This window comes from Molossus molossus, unplaced genomic scaffold, assembly GCF_014108415.1.
Source record: "Molossus molossus isolate mMolMol1 unplaced genomic scaffold, mMolMol1.p scaffold_m16_p_17, whole genome shotgun sequence".
NCBI classification, from domain to species: domain Eukaryota; kingdom Metazoa; phylum Chordata; class Mammalia; order Chiroptera; family Molossidae; genus Molossus; species Molossus molossus.
The window spans coordinates 37968246-37986559 of NW_023425352.1; the positions used below are offsets into that span (position 1 = coordinate 37968246).

General features: G+C 34.5%; 1 protein-coding gene across 2 annotated transcripts in view; it reads right to left on the minus strand.

Annotated features, from left to right (window-relative positions):
* The window catches only part of PCDH15 (protocadherin related 15), a 737327-nt gene that overhangs the window by 310863 nt on the left and 408150 nt on the right, over positions 1-18314 (minus strand). For both annotated transcript variants that reach the window (XM_036264711.1, XM_036264710.1), the window contains one exon: positions 10311-10423. In XM_036264711.1, the coding sequence (XP_036120604.1) occupies positions 10311-10423 (113 nt within the window). The remainder of the gene's footprint in view (positions 1-10310; positions 10424-18314) is intronic.

An 18314-nucleotide genomic window follows, 5' to 3' on the forward strand; every position in this document is an offset into this window, starting at 1 on the left:
TATGCATTCTTCTTCACACATAACCATATGTGCTCCTGGCACCACAAGTATGGAGAAGACATGAAACAGACAAAAATAAGCATAATACTTTGAGTAATGAGTCCTTTTGTATCTTTTATTTAAATATTGTATCAGCATTCACGGAAATATCTTCTACATCCAGTGGTTGTGATTAATGTGTGCTGAGTCATAGATGTTCTTCTGGTTCACTCTGTGACATACAGCCGGTTTTGGACACAACTAACCAGGACAAAAAGCAGAGTCTATGATTTGAAAACATCATTTTCACAGAGAATGAAATTAATTGATCCACAGGGGGTTCCAATCCAATGACCTTGATCTGATTAAAGCAGATCAGTTCATGCATGCAGATCACTCCAAACAGGACTTGTTCTCTAGCCCTTTATTTTGTATCTAGTCTAAAACCTATTATCTCATTTCCTGGACATACTAATAATGCTATGAAAAGTAACACAATTTACAATGTGTCCCCTTCCCCTAATAAACACACACAAGCACAATTTACCAATGGTGAGGGGAAAACAGAAAACATTTTATAGCAATGAAAGAAACATATATTTTATGTTCAGCTCATACGTTGTTAATTCGTATTGCCAGCTGTGAAGCCTGGAAAAAAACAACCCTGTATTATTTGCACGATGAAAACAAAGCAAATCAATAAAAGAGAAATAAAAGTCCAGTTAGAGCTATGAAAACAATCTAATTTCTCATATCTTAAAAAATACCCTGTGAAAGCTCTGCCTGTTACTATCCTACCATTAGTGTGTTGTTAATATGACTCATATTTTTGGCTTGCTATTACATGATGTGCTTTTAGGTGTTTCAGAGGTGCACACCAGATGTCTGTCTCCAAAGTCTGCGTTCTTAATTAACTCCTATGATACTCTGCCTCTCTAAATGTGAAAACATACTTTGTAATGATGGGAAAGCAAAAGGTTAGTTTTATGTTCAAGGCCACACCACGTGTAAGGAAAAGAAAGAATCCAGCCTAGACACAGGTCTCCTGATGTATGAGGGGCTATGCAGGGAGATTCACCACACATTTCTCTAATTTAGAGAATGCAAATGAATATCCAAATGTAAGATGATAGGAGAGATTAGCGGCAGGAAAAAAATATGAATAACATAGATACTCTGGATTGAATTAGAGTTAAAATATGACACTTAAAACAAATTAATACTATTATGCATTGCTCCTTAATGGGCCCATGCATTGAATCTTTCATCCAATACTCTTCTTTGATGTAATATAAATAGGATTTCATAAAAGTCTGACTTAATTTGTTCTACTGTAATCACTGGTGTATAAGTATAAAAAAGCAGGCAAGTGAAAGAAGGTAGTATTTTTTTTTTAATTCATTCTGTAACATTTGTTTTATGTCTATAAATTCTGCAGTTACAAGTTAAACATTATATCTAAAAGCCAGCTTTTGTTTGGAGAATTTCTGGGCATGAGTCCCATTTTCTGTAATGAGACCAAAGTGAAACTAACGCCAAACAAGCAGAAGTATAAAAAATGTACTATTTAGTTACTTTGGAGGGCAAACCATTGAAAGAGACAAAGTGTTCCATTTTTAATATTAAAACAAGCACGTATTGATCATCTCCTAGCTCCTTGCACCAGTGGACAGAGAATACAGAATCACTTTTTTTCCTGTTGGCTGGTGGCAAGTGATTTCACGAATTTCACAATCTCTCTCATGAAATCTGTCAAGTAGATATAATAATTTAGTGTTGGGGGTGGGGGGAGCGGGTAGAAATGGGACAGGTCAAAACATTTAAGTAAATTCTAGGAAAAAAGAGAGAAATCACTTTTTTTCTAGAAAGTCAGGAGTTAGTAATCGCACATCTATAGTGCCCACTTTTCCACCTTACTCTTCACAACTCTTCTTAAGTCAAATTCAGCCAGTCTCTGTCCCCACCACTCAAATACAGCTGTTCTTGTCAAACAAGTGGTGATTCCTACATAGCTGAGGCTATATTTATTTTCAACCCTTATCTTACTTGGCCTACCTTCAGCATATAAAACTTGATTCACTAGCCTTTCCTGACAACATTTTCTCTTGGTTTCCTTCCTTCCTATTTCTTCTCATTTTCATGTGCTGGTTTCTACAGTTGTCCCCTATTGAAATCGGAGTGTCCCAGGAGTCAGGTTTCAGCGCCTTCTCTTCTCGTGGCCTTAAAAATGTTGGTAACATAACTCCCAAATTATAGCTGCAGACTGAACTGTTTCTCTGAACTCCAGAATCTATATCCAGCTGAGTACATAGCAACTCTGCTTGGGTATCTCATAATCATTCCAAATGTAACCTCTGTGGAAATGAAATCCTCGTCTTCCCCATCACAAACCTGCTCCACAAAGAGTTGTTCCCAATCTATAGCAGCCCTGTCCTTCCAGTTCTCAAGCCAAGAGCCTGAGGGTCACCTGTACTCCTTGCGTCTGTTCATACCTCACATCTAATCAATAAGGACATTGTATTGACTATAACTTTTTATTTACTTATTTATTATATATTTTTTTAATTTTATTTTTGTTACAGATGTTTCTCCCATTAGAACTTTGAAATATATGCGAGATCTAACTACTCACCTCTTCCACCATTCCCACCTTGATCCCACCCACTTTCGTTTTCACCTGGATCGTTTCAATTGACCCGTCCGCTTCTACCCTTGCCAGTAACCTTTTAACTAATTGCAACTTAGTGTTTTTGTTATGTAATAGCCAGATCATTTTACTTCTTTCATTAAAACCCTTCGATAATTTCTAATTTGTCTCAGGCCCTAGGGCTCTGATCTATTACTTCTTTTATCATATTTCTCTTCTCACTCAATATGCTCTGTCCTTTTCCTGGGCACCACATCCTTTGCTACCGGTAAAGCTTTCAACACACAAAGAAAGAACTTTTCAAGGTTGCCTCCCCCAGCTAATAGCAGGCTGCTTTATCACCATAGAAGGCTCACTGAAATCATGGGAGGGTTCATGGAGATTCTCTTAAACCTTTATATTTCCAATTCAACATTCAACTTTCAAGTAGACAATAAGGTGTTTGCTTTGAAGAATTTTACTAGATAAGTAAATTTACACTTCCATCTGCTCTCTTTGATTAGAAATTAATTCACTTAACATTTTCCCTAATCACTCTAGATTTTTTACAATATATTTAGTTAAGCTTTCAACCAACGTATTTAGTATACTGCACTGACATGATTAGTTATAACTTTCAAGTAGCCAGTCATTCAGACATGTTGCCTTGGAATTCAAGCATGAATTACATGGACTTTTATTTAAAAAGCACAGGTTTATAAAAGTCCAACATTTCCTTGAACAAAGACGGTACATTGCTATTGATTTCCTTTCCTAGTAGAAAGTATATGGTTGTGGAACATAGCCTCCTAAATTATCCACAATAAAAAACAAATAACAAAAAAAAAATAGGGGGAGTGCAAAAACTCTTAAGAGTCTGTTTTAAAACATGATGACACTTTGATCCGATTATTTGGAAAATCTTAAAAACAGACAAAAGTAATTCATACTGTTAGAGCCACACAGCAGATTTCCTGGATGTTTGTGACATCAGAGATGTTTGTAGTATATAATTGTTCGTATATCTGTGAAAACTCATCTAGATGTATACTTTTCTGTATGTAAATTGCATTTTAATAAAAAATGTTATCAACAATTGCTATATACTCACTCCTCCAAAATGTGCAGAGAGACTAGCCCTCTCTCTATCACCACAGTAAACTAGAAAACTATTTTATGGTTACTAGTTTTCAGTAAATTAGTAAGTTTGTACAGTTTAACAAAGGCTGATCTAGGAAGTGACTTAAAAAACCAATATTATTTAAAAAAACACACAATATTATTGAGATATTTAAGCATTACAGATGCTATAAATCTATGTATCAGGTTGTTCTTGAGAAAAATAAGTGAGTAGCTCTATTTAGTTTACTAGTGTTTAGACATCCCCTTTTAATTTTAGTATTCTATGCCACAAGCAATAAGCTTATGAAGAAAGATCATTTGGCAACAATCACGTAGGAGAGCTAAGACAGCTTGTGTGTGTGGAGGGGTGTGTCGTGGGAAGATATGGCAAGAACTGCTCAGAACTGTTCATTTGAACATTGTACAGTATTTGGACTTGCTGTTTCACTCTTATAATGACCTTTGCAGACAAGAGGGCCTTGCCAAAATCAAAGTACTGTGACGAGAATGGATAAATTGCTTTTCTTCTTCCTAGCAGTTGTAGGTCACCTTGTGAGGAAGGAAAGAGGCCAAGTGAAATATCACCTCTGTGTCTTCTGTCAGCTTGCACATTTGGAGTACTACTGTATTCAGTGGCTACATTCTATTTCTGCTCTGACTAACCTAGCCGGATAAATAACAGCATGAGACAAGAGGACACCAACATTCTTTCCTTTTATTAGTTTCCATAATTGGCAATAATAAGCCATTAATTTAACCTAGTCCTTAGAATTGTTAGTGGACATCCAGGATGAAATAAAAGAATATAGTGTTTGCCCAGCCAGTGTTGCTCAGTGGTTGAGCATCGACCCATGCACCCAGACAGAGGTCATCGGTTTGATTCCCGGTAAAGGTACATGCTCAGGTTGTGGGCCCAGTCCTCAGTGGTGGGCATGCAGGAGGTGGCCAATCAATATTCTCTCTCATCGATGTTTCTATCTATCTCTATCTCTCTCTCTCTCCCCCTTTCTCTCTAAAATCAATAAAAAATAAAATAAAATCACAGTGTTTTTTTTAAGGAAACAAAAATAAGGTTTTAATGTGGCAATCTTAACAAATTTAAAATATATATATAACATAAAATTAAAATAAAAGATGAACATTTAGCAAATGTATCAAATATGTCGATGGATATTCAAAAGTATGATTTATTCAGAAATCCATGCAAGGATTGCTATTTCATTCCTAACAAGAACTAACATTTCTGTGGAGTAATATTCTCTAAAATGTATAAAGGATGTTCCTTCTGCCTCATCATAGGGGTTTTGCCATTAGGGTGAGTGGAAGAGCTTGTTCGTTACTGACCTGCTGAACTACGATGTAAAGTACAGATTGCTGCGTTCTTTCAACAGGAATGCTTAAGAACTGGGACAGGAGTACACGGCAAGAAGAGTTCCAGGACCATGGAAGTATCATCCACAGCATCCGTCTTGCTTGCTGTAGCTGGACAACATCAGCTCCGATTTTTTTTCTTCTCCTAACCTTGGCTCACTTAAGGTCCCTATTCAATCTTTCCCCCAAGAGAGTATTCCATACCTTTCTTTTCTCTTTTCTTTTCTTTTCTTTTGTTTGCTTTTCTTTTCTTTTCTTTTCTTTTCTTTTCGTTTTTCTTTTCTTTATTTATCTTGTTTCTGATAAACTGTCAGTACACTGCAGCACAAAGAATAGAAGCTTATACTTCACAATCTCCCTAACAGAACTAATGAATTTTGATAGTTCTTTCATTTTCATGGGAGATGTCATCCTTTTTATTTTAGAAGTAATGACTGTTGATCTATGGCTTGCTACACTGTCTGTCCCTGACACCTGTGAACTATAAATTGACAAAGGTCTCTGTTGAAAATTCATGTAGGGGGCAAGTTGCCAAGGATGGTGAAGGCAATATGGAGCAGTGGGATCGGTTATTGCTGGCTTTGCAATACTCTTTGATCATGTGGGGAGAGGGTAGGATGCAAGGAACAGGCTAAGATTGGAGAGATATGTGTGCGATGATGTGCCATGAGGATGAGAATTAGAGAACTGGAGAGTTGAGAAGACATTCAATAATAAATTCCAGAGGCATCCAGATAGGATTTAAAAAGTGACTGGATTTAAAAAGGGACATACTAGAGCAAATACCTAACACCTGGGAGCTCCAAGCTTGGGTGAGTGGCTAATTATAATATTATTAATTGAAAGAAAGAGGCTTAAGGTTTTAAGGTATATAGTTTACTACATTCTTAACTTCACACAATGGCATAACACTATACAGCCAGTAATTGGAAATAGGAATGTAGAATTCAGAAGGAAAGTAAGTCTGAAAGCATAATTTTCATACTTGATTTCTTTGAGAGCAGAACTTTCATACATTTCTGTTTCCTCAACACCAAGCTAAACGTCAGGCACCTAGTAAGAACTCAGAAAGGATTTGGCAAAGGGAAAACTAGCAAATGCCATATGCCTTAAAAAGTTTCCCATTGAATCCTTGTGACTAAAGTATAATTGAGATCACTACTCAAATAGAAGCTAACTTTCCGGTATTGTGAGGAGGTCAATGTATGTGTCAAGCGTGGTGATAGCTTTTCTTCTAGGACTCATTCATTCTCAGATGCTGCTGTCCCTTGACTCCCAAATTACTAAAGCAAAGGAACTTGCCAGAAACAACTCAGTGCATCAGCATTAATATTTAAGCTCATCTGCTTCAATTCTGTGGCTCATTCTGTGTGTCATAAAAGTAACTTTTCTTCTTTAGAAGGAAGGAAATTTTATTAACATACACTCATACATGGTTTTAAACTCTGCCTGCATATAGGTCTGGCATTTTTTTCCAGGGATTGAATTTGTGAAGTTCATTGCATAAAATTGTGTCAACTACACACACTTTCAAATGCATGTATTTAAATACAGTGAAGATGTAGGTACCCAATCTCAGCAGCCCTAACAGATTTATTGTGCCAGGGAGAAAATAATTACAACATATATTTACTGAGTAACTTCTATGCACTGTACATGCATCTAGGTAGGGGCTTGGGCGACAGTGTAAAGAAATATATAACAATCGGCCCTCTGGTAAAGGTCAGGAGAATAAATAGGCAGATTCAATATAGAATGATCAGAGCCACCCTAGGAACAAGGAGGGGCTTCCAACCAGTGGCCCTGCCTTTCCAGAAGTGTCAGCTTAGCATTTAAAGCATCAGTGAAGCATCAATGCGAATTAGCCTTTTGGTAGAGAAAGGGAGGGATGATTCAGGAAGAGGGACAGTGGCTGTAAATGTCTGGAGCCTAGAAAGAGCGTGGTGAGTTTAGGTTGTGCGAGAGGTCTAGTGTGGCTGGGCCGGAAGGAGTGCAGGGACTGATGAGAGCATACAATTCATATGCCATGCTGTGGAAGGAAACTATGTTCAGGGTCAGCCTCATAGACAGTATGAGTAGGTCAGTAACAACATAAAAATCCCAAAGACCATGATACAAGGATGTGTGTGGTATGATTGTGACCCTTACTATTAAGTGATTTAGATTTAAAAAAAAATAAACACCATTTATGTTTGAGAACAGAGAGACAGTGGATTATTAATAATTTATCCATTTAATCTTCGTATTAGATGTCTGGAGTATTAAAATATCAACTTACAATATTTTTTAGAAATGGTGTACTTACTGTAATGAAGGTGAATCCTCTGGGCTTTGTTATCAACACTCCATGGGTAAAATAATCAATTATCATCTAGATTCTAAAATGTGATTTTATCTTTCTACATAATAGATGTTTTTTGTTTTATAATTAAGGTGATCCCATAACATTGCATCTAAACAAGGGCATTTTTTAGAGTGAAAGAGGCATTATGAATAATTATGCACGGACAAAAGGCATAAATATGAGCTGTACTGGGCACACCAAATGTAAAATTCTTATTTAAAATATGTATTTCATTTAAGTATGAATAAGTTATTATTATTTACGATTTGGAATAGATTTGATCTGAAGCACTTTTAACCGACTTGCCTCTTTTAACCGACAAGTTTTAATCCTTTAACATTCTGAAGTTGGGGAATGACTCCATTTCGTCCTTCAGTTCCACCTTTACACTCTATTGTCAGATCGCTGGCAGGGAGCGATCCAATAAAGATGATAAATCTCTAATTCATGACACCCACCAGTGGTTCAATGAATATAGAGCTTTTTAAAGAAGAATTCTTCTTCAATGTCTAGGAATAAAATATTTCATTTTATTTTATTTTACCTTAGCTTCCAATACAGAAAGTGGGATCAAATCCAATAAAAACTTCTATGCCAATAAAAAAAAATGAAGCATTTTTAAAATTAGAAAAAGGGAAGAAGGTGAAAGCCTTACTACCAGACTGTAGCACTTCAGTGGACCCTACACTAAGCCACCGTCTTCAGCGATTACTCCAGCAGGTGGCATATTCTTCTTCTCAAAGATTGATACCTTTCTTATTATCCTCTTGACTGCACACAAAACACAGTAATTTTCATCTGATAATGTCTGCTAAAACTTCCATTAATATATAAAGTATTATTAAAAATTTTAAAAAATCTGCATTTTATTCTAATTGATTTTTGCTTTTATAATGGATGGACTGAGTTTTACTATAATCGGGTACACTAGGACAACTGACTTTGGTTATAAAGAACAATAATTGATTTGGGGTTTCCGATGAGGTGGTTTGGAAACAGTGCCTTGTCAAATTTCTTCATCCCACAGAGAGCAGCACTTTGGCTTCAGGTACACAGACAATAGACAATGGATACACATTTATGAGTTTTATACAGTCCTATGATAAGAACTGCAGTCAATGCCAGAAGATGCATCTGTCTCATGCGTGACCACCATATACAAATGGTAAAAGAAATCGTTCTTTGTTAAATGACTCCCAAACCCCTACTGAATGAAATCCAAGGAAATTGCAAAGGCACATAAGGCTCTCCCTGTGGTCTGGCTCTCTACCTCATTTCCCTGTTAACTGCTTGCAGCCTGGTGCATCATGCTGCCAAGCTTTTACTTCTGCTCTTCCTTATGTTCAAACATATCTCCCACCTTTTATTCACTGGCCAAACACTTCCGCTACAGCAAGATTTAGCTTGGGGTAATTTCCAGAAAATCTTCCCTGCATCCTAGATTAATTGAAATGTACCTATTCTGTGCTTCATCAGCACTTAATGTGTGTTTCTGTTAGCAGTTGATGTGTTTTTTTTATATTTGATTTACTTGATTATATGACTCTATAAATTTTTAAAGGAGAAAGCACCACCAAGTAAACACAAGATCTGGTGTATATAGTACAATGGGGTCCTAACAAAATATGTCCTAATTTTATTGGACATTAAATGCATGTCTATATGTTATTGTTTGTAGTTTCGCTGACAGATAGTTAAGCAGGAAGATATTTTCTAAGCAACTGCGGTTTGCTGAAGTAAAAAGATTATGACTTTAGCTTACATAAAACTAAATTTGAATCTCAATTCTGCTGCTTACTAGTGATGCAACTCTGAGTCAATTCCTTACCTTCTCTGAGCTTTAGTTTCCACATTGTACTAATTAGTATACAACTACGGTTAAGGCTATAGTTCAATGAAACATGTACATAAAACTAAAACGTCGGGTACACTATATGTGTTTAGTAAGCTTCCTTACCTTGCTTCCTTTTCCTTTACCAATATTAAATTTTAAAATACCATAAGGCTGCATTTCTATGCTTTTTGTTGTATGTGTCAATATGAACAAGTTATATAACACCCAGTAGACGTACTCTGTTTCATTTCTTATGTCTGTTCTAATGCTTAGAATGCCCTTCTCCCAGCCCCCATTTCTACTTGGTAAATTGTTATTCTTCCTTTGCTTCCCAGCTCAGATCTTACCTTCTCAATGAAATCTATCAGAATTGACAGAGCATCTGGGTTTCCATAGTAACATTCAAATGCCTTTATTATAAAAAATGATATATTATTATACCAATATTATAATGCCAAATGGATTCCCTTTGTTTGAAAAATTTTCCAAATAGCATAATCTATCAAAATTTTTAAAAAGTGAGACATATATTTAAAAAAATTCTAAACAAGTGAGACCTTTTTTGAATGTTAGAAACATATATAAAAATAATATTTATTAAAATAAATGTATAATCCATGCACATTTTATATAAATGTGCAAATATATAATCCATGCACATAAAATATAAATCCATGCACATTTTAAATATATTTATTGGATAAGTTTTCATAAATAAAAATTAATTTCTTTTAGTAAAAAGGTTAAATGTTAGAAGCTGTAATAAAATATAGTATGTAGAATGATACACGTTTGACCAGAATATTTACCACATAGAAAAATATTCAGTATTTGAATCACATTGTAATATAAAAAGTTATTTTAAAGAAAAACAACAATGAATTAAAACTTTACTTTTTAAGTAAAAATTGGCTAATTGATGTCCAAATTAATATTAATTTTTATCACATTAAAGTGCCTACAGTAGCCTCTAGTTTTTTTTTTTTTTTAAGCAATTTATAAACACAAGGAAATAAGAAATTAGTTAAATTTACCTTAATAACCAAATCAAATTTCTGGTGAAAGTCTCTGTTTACTGGCTCCAGGAGGCTGAGTTCTGCAGTCCTGGGATGCATGTGGAAGAACCGTGGATAATCCTCAGGAGTCCCTGAAAGACATTGAGATTTTTAGCACAGAATTTAGAACAATAAGTAAGATGTGTATCTGCTATATCTATTTCCCTTCATTAGCTGAGGAACAAAATCATGCAATCTAGGGAAAGCAGATGCAAATGTGGTATATAATTAATTAGTTTATGAGTAAGAGGATGAAAAATATGTTATGTTTGGATGATTTTCCAAATATCTTTTATAAAGAGAGAGTTCTTTATTTGAAACGTCATCATAAGAAAGAGATATTAAGTATGGAGAAAGCAAATTTTAAATTCTAAAATTGTATTTGAATGGTGCATAAATCTTAATTATAGCCTGCATTGTCTTTCAACACATCATGCAATAAACAATGAGTAGTAATTTGTACCAAATATTAAGAAGCTTAGAAATTAAAATGAGTATATTCTGTTCCAGCTGGGCAAATATTTTTCTTAAGATGAGCATCAAACTAACTACATCTATTATATTAAAAAATACATTAAATACTACATGAAATATTTTCATGATACTCTTAATGTCTAGAGATACTTGTTCAATATAGATATTTTAGCAAGTTGAAATTTCTTCTTGTAGAAATGTTCTTTATTATATTATCTACCTTTGTACATTGCAAAATTATTACAGTACTTTTCCCAACATGAAGTAAAAGTAAACATCAAATTATATAACAATAGAGTATATTCATTTAGCAAAATAATAACCACAAGAATAAAATGACATCTACTCTGTGCTATATGCTTTATATAAGCAATCATCAATAACTGTAAATCATTTCCATTTTCAGTAGAGGACTTGGGAGCTTTGAGATATAAAATAATTTGTCCAGAGTCAAAGAAACAATGTAACATAGGACTTGCATTCAATACAGTTTGCCAAAATCCAAACATACCAAAAATGAGTTAATTGCTATTACTCTTTTGCTTCAACTCTGAGATTAGAAAAGAAATTCTCCTGGGTATTATGTGAGGGGAAAAACAAACAAACAAATAGAAGATCAATAATTATATCAATAAAATAGACTTGAATATTTAGAACTACTCAAAATTGTGTTTGAAAATTTAGCATATGTTAATAAAGTCATTGCAAAACAGAGGAAAAGTTTGATTTTTTAATCAGAGCATTTACCTAGTAGGAGAGCCATACAGAAAATGATAAAATTGCATCCATTATTTATATACTACACTAGGGTAAACTCCCAATAGATAAGATATTCATGTACAATAAAGAATAAAACAATACAAGTGCTAGTAATAGATTTTTAAAAATGGATGAATTCTACTCTCATGTGTGAGTAGGCATATCTTTTCTAACTATGGCTCAAAGTCAAAAAGCAGTAAGTGAAAAGAGAAATACTTTTGATGACATTACAAAAGTATATGGTAGGACAATAAGCAAAGTCAAACCACAAGTGACAAACTAGAAAAAATAGTTGCAATTTATATCAGAGACAAAATGTGCATTTCCCTAACATATGAAGATTTACAAATTAGAAAAGAAAAAGACCAACAATACATTTAAAACAGTTTTGGGCTGGAGAATAAAAGTTCACAGACAGAGAAAGGCAAATGACTCTTGACCATAAACCAAGATATTCACATTTATACATAGGAATAAAAATTTCGAATTAGAACCCCACTGAAATTCCATTTTTTACTGTTGGATTATCAATATTCCATGTGGGACTCCACACTGTATTGGTGAGTCTATGAAAAAAAATGCGCTTTCAGACATTTTTGGTATTAATAAAGAGAATGAAAAAACCTCTGATGTAGAGTTTGGCATACGCTATCAAAATCACATTAGTATTGAGGGATTCTGGGAAGGTGGCAGTACGGGATGGACCAGGGATCCATCTCTTCACTTAGACAAAAGTTACATTGGTAGAATCTGTCTGATGCAACTATTTGGAACTCCGAAGTCTAGTAAAGTCTTGCAACTTCCTGGGAAAGAGTTGGACAGTAGATTGTAATTAGTTTCTGTCAATTACAGCTCTGAGCACAGTAGCAGTTACCTAACCCTCATCTCTCAGCCCCTTGGCCAGAAGCTTTATAATGTTCCTGGAGCAGCTGGCATGCTGTTTGTGGGAGCCAGGCTCTAGTAAAAAGGACCCTGCCCTCCACATAGCCAAGAATTATACCCTGATGAGTGTCTGCTGCTTCTGCTCACAGAGGTGGAGGTGAGCATTGTTGTTGCACCTCACCTGGCAAGACCCTCCTGCTAGGCTAAAATAAACTTTAAGGGAGTTAAATGACCAGCATTCTCCCTGCCCCTTTATTTTTCACATTTTCCCCTTTTTGTAAGCCAGACATTAAAGACTAGAACATTCAAAAGAAATGATATATAAGGCGGGGCAGGGACGGGTGCTGAATAAGAAAGTCACTTTGCATGCCTAGAGAAAGGCTTAAGCTCAGAAAATACTTGAGCAGACCTTAAGTTTACATCTGCAAAGTTTAAGTTTATAATAAAAATAAATATACAGAAATAACATTAAACAGCCAAACCTGGGAAAATTAGAGGAATCTGAATTTTAGAATTATCACATATCAGATTCAAAGGTGCAATTTTCAACAATAATAAAAACACAAGATGTACAAAGAAACAGGAAGGAATGGCCCTTTCAAGGAACCAATAAATTAATCAACAGAATCAGCTCCTGAAAAACACCTGATGAATGACCTACTAGAGAAAGAGTTTTAAACAACTACCTTCAAGATACTCAAAGAACTAAAGGGAATGTAGAGAAAGTCAAGAAAATGATATGCGTCCAGCTGGTGTGGCTCAGTGGTTGAGCGTCGACCCATGCACTAAGAGGTCACTGGTTCAATTCCCGGTCAGTACCCATGCCCAGTATGTGGGCCCTATCCCTGTAGGGGGCATACAGGAGGCAGCCAGTCGATGTTCTCTCTCATTGATGTTTCTATCTCTCTCTCCCTCTTCCTTCCCCTCTCTCTAAAATCAATAAAGAAAAAATAAATAAAAAAAAGAAAATAATATGCGAACAAAATGAAAATATCAGTAGACAGAAAAACTAAAAAGAAAAAAATTCTGGAGCTGAAAAGTATAATAATTGAAATTAAAAAATACACCAGAGAGTTTCAAAAATAGATTATTTTAAATGTAGATTAATTAAACTCTCCAATCAAAGACAGAGATTGGCAAAATGAATAGAAAAAGTGAACAACTATCTGCAAGACACTCACTTTAGATTCAAAAACCCATACAGATTAAAAGTAAAGGCTGACATATGCTACACGTGGATGGAACTTGAGGATATTATGCTAAATAAGATAAACCAGTAATGAAAAGATAAACCCTACATGATTTCACTTACATGAGGGACTTAGAGTAGTCAAAATCACAGAGACAGAAAGTAGAATGGTAGTTAACAGTGGCAGTAGGATAGGGGGGGGATAGGAAATTATTGCTTAGTAAGTACAGAGTTTTAGTGTTATAAAATGAAGAGCTCCGGATACAAAATTGTGAATATATATAATAACACTGAACTAAAAAATGGTTGAGATGGCAAATTTTATATTCTGTGTATTTTATTACAATAAAAATTGACAAAAATATTGAAAAATGTATTAGAAAAATTATATTTGGTTTGTAACCAAGAACATCCACTTTTCAGAAATGTTTGCATTATAATAATATAAGGTAAGTGATCACCAAAATATGCATTAAGAGAGCTCTGTCAGAATAAATGGTGATATGTCCCCAAATGCATGCAATTAAAATGTGAAAATGAAAAAGTATTTTGTCCATCGTTATAGTTATCTTCAGATATATTAAATGAGAAAGCAATTTTGTAAAAAGTACAGATAATATGCTAACTTTTAAATATCTGAATATATATATAAATAAAAGAACTGCAGATAGATAGATAGATAGATAGATAGATAGATAGATAGATAAACCATAACATTAAATAAAGTATTGCATGTATGGCAGAGGGGGAAATAAGTTGAGGGACTAGGCATTGAAGCTGAATTTAATTAACTATACCACTGTCTTTCATTTTGGAGCCATATAAATATTATATGTTTTTACAAGACATTAAATTTAAGGACATCTCACAAAATGAAGAAAAATTAAAATAAAACAAATCAGTCTAAATGTTTATTTAGTTGATGACATTAAAACAACAACACTATCTTGGATAACTTTAAAAATCATATCTTGTTGTCACATCCTTATTGAAATATAGCCTTAGAATAAAATTTATTTAAAAATTTAACTGTTTGAAACAGGCCCACACCAAGACACATAGTAATTAAAATGCCAAAAATTAAAGACAAAGAGAGAATCCTAAAGGCAGCAAGAGATATGCAACAGGTTACCTACAAAGGAAACCCCATAAGGCTCTCACCTGACTTCTCAACAGAAACACTACAGGCCAGAAGGGAGTGGCATGAAGTACCAAGGTCCTGAAAAGCAAGGATTTGAATCCAAGACTACTCTATCCAGCAATGCCATTATTCAAAATAGAAGGTCAAATACAGAGCTTTCCAGACAAAAAAAGGCTAAGGGAAAATATTAACACCAAACCAGCACTGTAAGATATGCTAAAAGAACTGCTGTAATTAGTAGAAGAAATAAGAAGAAAAATAGAACCACACTAAACAAAAATGGCAATGAATAAGTACATACCAATTATCAACTTAAATGTGAATGGTTTGAAAGCTCTGATAAAAACACACAGAGTAGTTGACTAGATAAGAAAGCATGACTCACATATATGATGTTTACAAGAGACCCACCTCACAACAAAAGACTCACATAGGTTGAAAGTGAAGGGATGGAAAAATTTTTTCAATCAAATGGAAAGGAAAAAAAAGCTGGGGTAGCAATACTTGTATCTGATAAAGTAGATATCAAAATAAAGGCCATTATTGGAGACAAAGAAGGCCACTACATAATATTGAAAGGATCTATCCAACAGGAAGATATAACCTTGGTAAACATATATGCACCAATATAGGAGCACCAAAATATTAAAAATCTTCTGGAGGACTTCCAAGGAGAAATCAACAGCAATAGAATCATAACAGGGAACTTCAACACCCCGCTGACATCACTGGATAGATCATCTAGACAAAAAACGATCAAGGAATCACAGACTCTAAATAAAGCACTAGATCAAATGGATTTAATAGATATATACAGAGAACTACACCCCAAAACTGCAGAATTCACATTCTTCTCAACTACACATGGGACATTCTCAAAGATGGACCACATGTCAGGGCACAAAACTCTCTACAAGTTCAAGAAGATTGAAATCGTATCAAGCATCTTCTCAGATCACAATGGCATAGAAATCAATAGCAACAAGAACATGAAAAGACATTTGAACAAATGGAGGCTAAACAGCATGTAATTAAACAATGAATGGGTTACCAAGGAGATCAAGGAAGAAATTAAAAACATCCTGGAAACCAATGAAAATGCACACACAACAGCACAAAATCTATGGGATGCAGTAAAAGCAGTTCTGAGAGGGAAGTTCATAGCAGTACGGGCCCAACTCAAGAAACAAGAAAAATTTCTAATAGAATATCTAACCTCCCAACTTAAATAACTAGAAAGCAAACAAAAAGAAAACCCCAGAGCAAGTAGAAAGAAGGTAATAATAAAGATCAGAACAACAATAAATGACATGGAGACCAAAAAAACAATTCAAATGATCAATGAAACAAAGAGCTGGTTTTTCGAAAAGATAAACAAGATTGATGGACCCTTAGCTAGACTCACCAAGAAACAAAGAAGGAGAACCCAAATACACAAAATTAGAAATGAGAGAGGAGAAATAATAACTGACACCACAGAAATACAAAGGATTGTTAACAAATGTTATGAACAATTATACGGCAACGAATTCAACAATCAAAGTGAAATAGACAAATTCCTAAAAACACATAGTCTCCCAAAACTGAACCGGGAAGAGAAAGAACACTTGAACAGACCAATAACAACAACAACAACAAAAAAAAATTGGAAATGTAATCTAGACTCTCCCAGCATAAAAAGTCCAGGCCCAGAAGGCTTCATGGGGGAATTTTAATGAACACTCAAAGAAAAACTAATACCAATCTCCTCAAACTGTTTTTAAAATTTAAGAAGAAAGAAGACTTCCAAACTCGTTTAATAAGACCAGCATAATTCTAATTCCAAAACCAGAAAAAGACACACTACAAAGAAAGAAAACTACAGGCCAATATCCTTAATAAACAGACGCCAAAATCCTGAAAAAAAATACTAGCAAATCAAATTGGGCAATACATCAAAAAAAATTATTGACCATGACCAAGTGGGATTCATTCCAGGGATGCAAGGCTGGTACAATATTCACAAATCAATAAATGTGATACACCACATAAACAAAATGAAAGATAAAAATTATATGATCATATCAATAGATGCTGAAAAAGCATTTGACAAAATCCAGCACCCATTTCTGCAAAAACGGTCAGCAATCTGGGAATAGAGGGATGATATCTCAACATAATAAAGGCCATATATGAAAGAACTACAGCCAACATCATACTCAATGGGCAAAAGTTAAAAGCATTTTTCTTAAGAACAGGAACAAGACAAGGATGCCCACTTTCACCACTCTTATTTTACATAGTACTGGAAGTCTTAGCCACAGCAATCAGACAGAAAGAAAAAATAAAAGGGATTCAAATAGGTAAGGAGGAAGTGAAACTGTCATTATTCACAGATGACATGATACTATACGTAGAAAACCCCAAAGACTCCATCAAAAATTTACTAGACTTAATAAATGAATCTGGCAAAGTAGCAGGATACAAAATTAATGTCAAGAAATCGACGGCATTCTTATAAACTAATGATGAACGTACAGAAAGAGAAACTAAAAAAAAAAAATCCCATTACCATTGCAGCAAAAAAAAAAAAAAAATTAAGATACCTAGGAATAAACTTAACCAAAAAAATAAAGGACCTTTTCACAGAAAACTACAAGTCATTGAAAAAAGAAATAGAGGAAGATATAAAAAAGTAGAAACACCTACATTGTTCATGAATCGGAAGACTTAACATCATTAAAATGTCCATACTACCCAAAGTTTTCTATAGATTCAATGCAATCCCCATCAAAATACCAATGACATACTTCACAGAACTAGAACAAATACTTCAAAAGTTCATATGGAACCAAAAAGATCCCGAATATCCACACCGATCTTGAAAAAGAAGAACAAAGTTGGATGGATCATATTACCAGATTTCAGGTTATACTCCAAAGCCACTATAATCAAAACAGCCTGGTACGGGCACAAGAACAGACAGATAGATCAATTGAACAGAACAGAAAACCCAGAAATGGACCCAAGGCAATATGCTCAATTAATATTTGACAAAGGTGGCAAGAGCATACAGTGGAGTAAAGACAGCCTCTTTAATAAATGGTGTTGGGAAAATTGGACAGCTACATGCAAAATAAAAAAAAAAAAAATGGAACTAGACCATCAACTTACACCCTACACAAGAATAAACTCAAAATGGATAAAAGACTTAAATGTGACTCATGAATCTATAAAATTCCTAGACGAAAATGTAGGCAACAAAATTTCGGACATCATACGCAGCAGAATTTTCACTGTTGCATCACCTAAGGCAACAGAAACAAAGGAGAAAATGAACACATGGCACTACATCAAACTCAAAAGCTTCTGCAGAGCAAAAGAAACAACTACCAAAATGGAAAGGCAACCCACTCAATGGGAGATTATTATTGCCAACGGTATATCAGATAAGGGGCTGATTTCCAAAATATATAGAGTACTCATACAACTCAACAAAAGGAAGACAAAGGACCCAATTAAAAAATGGGCAGAGGAACTAAATAGACACCTCTTTAAA